At 42.3% G+C, this 9,015-nt stretch overlaps 1 protein-coding gene and 1 long non-coding RNA gene across 2 annotated transcripts in view; both read left to right on the forward strand.

Annotated features, from left to right (window-relative positions):
• The first annotated feature begins 3,806 nt into the window (after positions 1-3,806).
• LOC119307508 lies at positions 3,807-5,400 on the forward strand. The gene is made up of 3 exons (XR_005149354.1): positions 3,807-3,921; positions 4,066-4,150; positions 5,004-5,400. It is a non-coding gene; the product is annotated as an uncharacterized LOC119307508 (long non-coding RNA).
• A 1,664-nt stretch (positions 5,401-7,064) lies between these two features.
• Positions 7,065-9,015, forward strand: part of LOC119353976 (ATP-dependent zinc metalloprotease FTSH 8, mitochondrial-like) — an 8,197-nt gene continuing 6,246 nt past the window's right edge. Inside the window, exon 1 of the mRNA XM_037620684.1 lies at positions 7,065-7,088. Coding sequence (XP_037476581.1) covers positions 7,065-7,088 — 24 coding nt within the window. The remainder of the gene's footprint in view (positions 7,089-9,015) is intronic.

Below are 9,015 nucleotides of genomic sequence, written 5' to 3' on the forward strand. Positions count from 1 at the left end.
TGCACCACACATACATGCGTCATTAATAGTTTTGCAAAAAAGTATTAAAAATAATTTTTATACTAATGGCGCACTGTGGCACAGTGCGCCATTACTAGTTTGAACTAGTAATGGCGCACTATGCGACGGTGCGCCATTAGTAGTTTTGCAAAAAAGTAAAAAAAAAAAAAAAGAATACAGTAGTGTCGCACTCAACGGTTGATGCGCCATTAGTAGTTCTAACTAATGGTGCACTTTATCCGGATACGCCATTAGTACGTTTGAAAAAATGAAAAAAAAACATTTTGTTAATCCTTAGTCCTCATATTGCAGGAGTAGCTTAATCTTGTTATTGTGTTAATCCTTAGTCCTCATATTACTAGTGGCGCACCTTGTGGCTGGTGCGCCATTAGTATCTTACACACTGATGGCGTATCTTCACGTGGTGCGCCATTAGTAAATGGCGCACCACTTTTCTGGTGCACCATTAGTGTCAATTTCATCTTTAGCCCTTTTCCTAATAGTGTCTTTCTCTCTCTCTCCATTAGATGGCAGCGCTGCCGAACCCGAGGTGCAAGCGGCCATGGCAAGACGAGATGCCGCACCTCTCCCATTCCTGCTTTACAATACAGACTACCATCTCTCTCTAGATTTTGTCGTCTTTGTTTCTGTGCCTGCAAGATGTTCTATGAAATGTGGTCAATGAATAGCGCTTTGCAGCTCATACTACGTAGTAGGAGTGTAGGACACCAGGTTGTTAGATCTGTAACTTGGGATGTGCTAAATTAAATAAACGTGTGGATTCACACATTCTTACACTTCTGTTCCTTGCACTCGTCCAATGATTGTGATAGCCTTGTAATACTAGGGAACCAGGAATCTGGTTAACTCAAAAAGAACTCAAGTGCAACACTAATTGCAAGGTAATGAGTTTTTCTTAAGGAATTCACATGAAACAATTCAATTTTTGCATGATTTGGAGACAATTTTGATGTTTCAGACACATACATTTCATTTGAACTTTTTTAGTTTGACATTGATCCAGCTCCAACATGCATCCTTTACATTTCTTACATGCTAATATGAGCAAATCAGATTTCTGTTGTACCTTTGGACCATATAGGTCCTTTGTTTGCATTTCGGGCTGTTGTACTAATGTTCGGGGCAATGGAAATCTTGTGCAGTAGTTTGTACGTAGTTGAGCCTAATAAAAGAACGATGACATGTTTGTTTTTGGGTATAAATTTATGTTCTGATCCTCCGGTCTTACCCCAAGTAGCAGTGGCAAGGAGCCGACGGAGGAGCAGGTGGGAGGAGAAGGTGCCGGTGGTGGTTTCGATCAATGGGAGGACGCCGCCACCACGGATCTAATCCCCATTCATCTCCACCATCGGTGGCCATGTGCATGTGTCTCGCAGGATCCAGCTTCTATTCACAATGCATTTACTGATTACTCTAATTCTTTGCTTCATATCCAAAGCCTATCATCAGACTTAATTTGCCTTGCACAACCAGGTGACGAAACTTGAATCTGTGTCATCAAGAGGAATAGATCAGGAGAGGGCGAGGTATCAGAAGGTTGAAGAACTGAAAGAAACAATAAGAACAACAGAAGACGCAAAAAATCATTCACGCAAAGAGTATAAGCTTGTTAAGGTAAATCACCCGCGTGTTGTACATGATAGTAGCCTTCTGAGATGTGAGCTACTACTTATTTTCTAAACTGTACAATTCAAGGTTGTTATGATGTAAGGTTAGATTACACCATTTCGTAGCATTTACTGATCGATCATTGGTTTGCCCCTTTTTTAGGTATCCTGCTTTTCAAGTATGCGGTGCTGTAGTGAACTAGTGATCGATTCATGTGTGGATTAGTTTACCTCTTTCTAAGGTATCTTGCTAATTATCCTAAAGGCATGCTATTCCTTTTTGTTTGTGTTAAGCAGGTAACTTGTAATGGTTGCTAATTATATATTCATGTGCACCAGATTATGCTCTTTTGACTTCGTATAACTTTACTTATACTTAATTACAAGCTAAGTATCTGTTTACTTGTTTCCATTAAGAAAAGTATCTTAAAAATATGTGAAGGTTATATAAGATCAAAATATTAACATGTAAATCTGAAATATAAACATCAGTGAGCAATGCTCCTGCATCAGGGACTCAGGGTATAAATGTGCGTTTTTTGATTGAGTACATTCTATTCCATTAACCGCTACGACCAGCAATATCGTCTCCAGCTACCAAACTGAGCACAAAGTCAGGATCACCATCTAGCTAGCCAAACACACGTCAGCGACCTTGTAACAATGCACCTTTGTTTCTCAGATATTTTTTTGACCTGTATACTATTTATTTGGTTTGTGTTCTTGTTCTTTATCGAAAAATACATCCATATTGTTTATACACATAATTACCTCTCTATAAAAATTGATGTTTTCAGAGATTCGGTGAAGAAATGTCCTTCATCACTGAGACTATACTGTTGGACAGTGTCATTGCTTCTGAATCAACTAAAGTATCTGTAATATAAACCTGTTGCCCATGTGTTCATATGTGCTTATCAGTGCAATAAGCATCTTTCATGTCTCTGTTTCTAGCCATCTGATTGATTTCAATTTCTTTCTGATATGCATCGCGATATAATGAGTTTATCTACGAACACCTCATCACTAACATCTACAACAGCAAAGTCACCGCCAACCTAGCCGCAGCCGTAGCCAAGGTAAACAATGCCTTCTATCCTTACACTTGTAGTCTTCGTTTTGATTAGTGCGGTCCCTGCTGCTAGGGTTTGATTTCTATTCGTTTGCGGTGCAAATTGCACTAGTTTACCTGACGTAATCAGCGCCACTTATCTATTTCAGGCCCTACAATGTTTTGCCCCTTTTGACTATAGATTTGCATATGAACAGGCTGGCATAACTGGATGCGAGAAGACAAATGGTAATCTTCTGTACGCAGTAAGCACCCATACCAATTTTTCCTGCTACATCTGAGAATTTTTATTTTCTTCTTCAGTTTGTACTATTATGAGATATGGTCTTCTTGCTTTCTTCTTCTTCACTTACTACCCTTCTAAAGTCATAACCTGGTCCTGCTTTCCAGGGATGTCACATGTTCTACAATCTTTGGTGTTTCAGGATCGTTTGGACAAGTTTACAGAGGAGAATGACATGGAACAGTAAGTATTTCAGTTTAAATGTGCTCTTATAGTGTTGAAATTTATTAATTAGTTCCTTGGCGCGGAACACCTCTTAGATCATTGTAATCAGACAGTTTATATACTAATTTTCCGAGTATTAGATTCAAGCACTAACTCTGTTCAAAGTTCAACTACAATAATCAAATCTTCAAGGATTGTACTGTCGTCTTGATAATTTTTCAGCAAAACTGTATCCCACTACTCGGTGTATTATCATTGGCTTTTGTCATTATGATCCCATGTCTTCATGAACCCTACACATTGTAATGCCTTCCAGATTTCAATCCATACCGGTTACATTACCAGGTCTATTCTTATCTAATTTTTATAGCTCGCTCGTCTTGCTGAGATGGAGGTAAAGTATCAATTAAAGTTCTGGAAATTGGCCTCCCACTGGGAGGAATTGCAAAGTTGTTTGCTTAGGATTTGCTCATGATTGTTGATTAGAACGAACATAATTATCCATTGTCCTGCTCTCATTAGGTATGTCGTTTCAATGAAAGTACATCTGCATCCTGTTCATTTTCCAATCCACTTTCAACAGACAGTTTGCATTATCTGCTCTGTTTTTGGAGCTGGAGCAAGGAATTAATTCTGTTTTAGCTCTTATCTTTCCTTATGCTGTGAATCTGAAGTATTTCTTGCTATGTCACTTATGATTAAGAACCCTGTACAACTAGATCTTGCACTGTCGCCCTTGGATATTGGGAAGTCTGAAGAAGCCTGTGGTTTAGGTATGTTTTTGTAATCAGAATATATTTATATGCTTCTGCAAATTATAAATCTTGTATTCACATTCACTGATTGTACACTAGCACGCCCCTGTGCCTGAACTTGTTCATTTTGTACGGTTCTTGCGAATCATGCTGGTCGTTCAGCGCGTCTGGGCATTGGAGTGGGCCAACTACCTGACGACAGGCAAGATGGAGATGCTCTCTGAGCAGCAGTTGCTGCGACCATGAGGTGGGGCTCCCTTTCTTTGGTCGTTTTTATTAACCATGAGGTGATGTTAATAAAAATGAAATCTGATTTAGTGTTACCCATAGAGATCTTTATTTGTGCTTTATAAAGTCAGATTAGTTTTGGTTTTTCACTTCTTTGTATGTCAGTATACTGACGCATGCTACTATAATCATGTGGTGCAAAAAAGTGGTTTGTCTATTTTTGTGCTTCGGCCTCCTTCCAATTTCAGGTGGCCAATCGTTACTTGATTATGACGAGAAGTACCTAATTTCAATACCAAAGATTAGTGATTCATGTCAAAAATTTCAGGGTAGAACAATGTGTCTTTAGGTTGTCCTCCCCTAATTAATTCAGTCATAGTAACATTGGTATGCTATTTCTTTTTGGCTGCTCACACATCTTCATAATGTTGAGAAATTGGAGCATTGCATGTGATGGTAAGCAATCAGTTCTGCAATTCACTTTTATCCATGCAATTACTTTTTTGAGTATTATATACCGTGGAGAATATATTCAGTACATAACTAAATTTTCATAAAACATTTGAACATTCTCTTTTCAACATGTGTAATTTGTATATATTAATCGAGCTATAGGTAAGCATAGAAAAAAGTAGGTGCATATGTAGTAAAGAAACCGTGGGAATAAAGTGCGGCACTTGCATAGCTTCGCAAGCTTGGAGAGAGATATAGTCGGATCTTTAGTTAGCTTTAGTTCATAAGTAAGAGAGTCCTACTTTCTTAGTCCACTATGGTGCCTACAATGTCAAGGAGCGTTAGATTTGAAATCACATATATGTTTATGAATCGTTATGAGTTCTGAATGATCATTTTTACATGGACATATGTCAAAGCTGAGTAAGAGCCAGCAACCTCAAGGAACAATAACCATTCAAGATTAATGCACATTTGGTTTGCCGTGGCCTGGGCGTCATAAAAAATGGCAAGGACGTCACTGAGGCTGCCTTGGATGCTCTTGCCAACTAGTTGAAGGAGTAGCTGAAGCTGCAGGACATTGTCGCGCTCCGAGAAATCTTCAGGCTCGATGACGAGCAGGCCGTGGCGATCAAGCAGGGTGCCCTTGTCAACCTTGGAGTTGTTGATGCTCTAGATCATGAAAGAGAGAGTATTCAGGCCACTGATGTGTAAGCTTCCTTCTGTTTATACATGACCTGTTGGGGAAGATCAACTCTAATGACAGCACAATGCACTTGTTCTTGTTGTTGCTGGCCGTGAAGGCCTGTAGGGTGTTTTGGGCTGTTGTTTTCCCCTTTTGGGTTTGCTCTGGGGGGAAGAGCTTGCTAAACCACCTCTGTAATGTGCATTATTAATTTTATGCTAGGAAAGTGAAAGGGGCGCCTCCTACCTGGCACCGCCCAACTTTCTCTCAGGCGACGCCACCGGGTGGCGCCCCAACCACTAGTGGAGTAATCAAATCAACCATACTCCCAGCTCACGAATGATGACCTTGCTTAACTTCTGACAGAGAGCGACATGCTTCAGGATAATCTGAACTAACTTTGTAACATTATCTATCAACATAATCACATACATAGAGGACCAGATGAGCTGCTTCTCAGTTTGCATGAATAATGTTGATCCATGTCATTTAATAGGACAAAGATATTTGGGTAATGCCACCATTTTGCACATAACAAATTAACAATACCTGTTCTTGGACAAACATATACCCGAAAGGAAACATGATATTGCTCTGTAGTTAAGTCCGACAAGCAATTATTTAGGATCACGTGACTAAAGCGGAGAAAAGACCATGCTCTTACATGTTGAAGCAGCCGTGGCACTTGCATCATGCAGAGAAGGAACACAAAGACAACACATAATCTGGGGCTGGGAGAAAACTCAATTGAACGGAAAGGCATGTTTCACCCACATCCTATGTGGTCTGATGCGCACGTACCATGAGGAATGAGTTGAGCTTCTCTGGACCCGCCGACGGCTTGAGGAGGTCGATGTCGTTCTGCCACACCTGCTCCGATTCCCAACTAAAAACAGACAAATTAAATTACACGACAAACAACAAGAAGCTTAGAATCATGCGGCAACCGGCTACGCGGCAAACCCCTTCAGCTCCCCTCTTACTATGCCGAGAGCAGATTCGAACACGGGGAGCACGCAACCCGCTGGCGTGAGGCTCGCTGTGCGGGGGCCGACGGAGACTATTGGAGACCAACAATGGGTGTCGATGTGGTGGAGCTAGCGTTATCTCGGCTCTCACTTGTCGTTGTCGTCGACGCGCCGCTCCTGGTCGCCATGCCCTTTCCGCGTCGCCATCGCTCGTCGTTGCCGTCGTCGCCCTCCTCATGGACTTCATGAGATGTCAAGGGTGCGGATCCACCACTCCAATCTAGCTTGGCTGTAGTGCACTGCCGCTCGAGGTCGCTGTAGGCGGGAGGAGGTCGGCGGCGGTGATTCCTCTCTGGAGAGAATAGGGAATTGAGAGTGAGGGATTTGGGGGAAGGGAGTGGGAGGTGGGATACGGGGACGTGGGGACGTGCGTTGTTTTACTTTTTTTTCTTTTTCTCATGAGCGGAGGGGTGGGAAGGCAGTCCGATTTTTCAGAAATCGTAGAAGGGTGGGGTGGAGGGGAGCGAGGCGACCGTGAAGGTCGAACCATCACGATCTTCGATTCTCCTTTAATAGTAGAGATTGTGAATAGGAGGAGTAGACGTTTGTATGGTGCGTGCCAACGATGGCAAATAGATCCTATCGGCGGCTCACGACCGCTTAGTTAAGCTTGGACAACGATGGTGAGGATAGCTCAGGCAACGAGCAGATCCGACTCGATCCCTACTACGTCTTTGATCGGCACTTCCACGAGAAGGACGGCAAGGGCGCCAGGAAGGGCTGTTGGCAAGGGCAGCCATGGATAATCTTCTCCATCATAGCCAAACATGCCAAATTTTGATGGTCCAATGGTAATGTTGTACTCCCTCCGTCGGAAATACTTGTCATCAAAATGGATAAAAAGAGATGAACTCATCTCTTTTTATCCATTTTGATGACAAGTATTCCCGGACAGAGGGAGTAGTAGCTGGGCGATGTAGCATCGTTTACATAGGTGCATGTGTTTGTATGGATTTGAGATATGCTAATTGAGGTGTTCGGTCGTAAGATGAGTAATTTGAGGCTTGACCGGTCAATGTCCGCATGGGCGTCCACGAGCGTTTGAGAGGTCGAATTTGCAAGTCCGGCTGTTGATGCTCTAAGGGTATGTTTGGTAGCATGTATGGACCTATCCTAGTTGTTCTCCTCTAAAACATGCTGAGTTCATGCATTTGCTGTTGTTTGGGAGCGGTGTATGCACTGAGACATGGTGAGCTAAGACTTTGTTTGGCAGCCTGCATGTGTTTAGACATGCTGAACAATTTCAAATTTTGAATAAATTTTTTGAATGGTGTACAAAATTGAAAAAACGTGAACAAAAATTTAAATATATTTTGAAATTCTGAACTTTTATTAAAAATTTTAAAAAAATCAAATTCTACATTTTTATTTTTTGGAAATTCTGAACATTTTTTGAAAATTTTAAATTATGAACATTCTTGAAAATTTAATCAAAATTTGAAATTATGAACAATTTTTGAAAATTCAAATAAAATTTAAAATTCCGAACATGTTTTTCAATTTTTTTCAAAAAATGAAATTCTGATTTTTTTTACTTTTCTAAACTTTCTCAATTCTTTCTTTTTTTTGAAATCCTGGATATTTGTTAATTTTTTAATTTTTTTTGGAAATATGAACATTTTTTAAAAAAATTAAAATGTCTAGACGTGGTCTGGTGGGTGGGACGAGGGTCGGGGCGAGCATGGCTGCCTCCATGCACCCTCTCTATGAGCATGACTGAGGACTCTTTTTTGCATCAGATGGGCATAGCCAGGTGAGCCCATGCACCCTACCAAATAAGCAAAAATAGGTTGGATTGGAAATTTTTATCCTCATGCACCCTATCAATCACACCCTAAAAAAGCTGCGGCACGCACACAAAAAGGCAGATACGGCAGCTCTGCTTGTGCCTCCCTGGGAGGCAAAGGAACGTCACTGCTTTGCTATTTTCGCTCCCTGCCGCATGCGTTTGATTCCCGGCAAACCAAGTCCGCCTCACTAATTAAGCGTCAGCCTTTCTTGGGGAACAAGATGGATCCTTGAAGTGGCGAGAGCATCGAACGCGGCCGATTAACCAATCCTGCTGTCTCTGTCACATGCTGCTATCTCGTTTTCTAGATGAATTGCCCTATGCAGAAGGGTATCTCGTTCCCACTTTCCTTTCTTCAGAAAGATCAACAGTTGGACCCCTGGCCTGCCACGTTTCAGCTCGCATCGCCTCTCGTACCCACCTAAAAAGGTGAAGAAATATGATCGGTCTAAGTCACAATCAAGCAGCTGATATTTATGTTGCTCTACCACTGCTTGGGGTCCTATCTCGCGGTCAGCTCCCTTTGTATACGTATTGTAAACAGAAACAAAAAACTAATCTGGGCCCGGAAACAAACGACTTTCTTTTTCGGCGACCATCGGAAACAAGTTCGTCCACATCCTGAATCTGATCGATGGGGGACTCCACGCCAGCCTCTCTCCCTCCGAACGGACCCTGCGTGGATTCCAGCGGGAGGAGCCCACGCAGCACACACTACCCACCCCCCCGGCAATCCCGTGACCGCGTCGTCGGTCGAGCCGAGCGAAACCGCAGCCGCATCTCGTTTCCTTTCTCCCCCTCGTCTCGGTCTCGCCCCGGTAAAAAACAGGAGCCCTTCCCCCCACCCTCGCCGCCGCGGCGCCCCCTACACCTCCACCTCCAGTCCAGGCATCCACACGGCGCACTCAATCGGAACAAGAAGAGGAGAA

The sequence above is a fragment of the Triticum dicoccoides genome, chromosome 1A, assembly GCF_002162155.2.
Source record: "Triticum dicoccoides isolate Atlit2015 ecotype Zavitan chromosome 1A, WEW_v2.0, whole genome shotgun sequence".
Lineage (NCBI taxonomy): Eukaryota > Viridiplantae > Streptophyta > Magnoliopsida > Poales > Poaceae > Triticum > Triticum dicoccoides.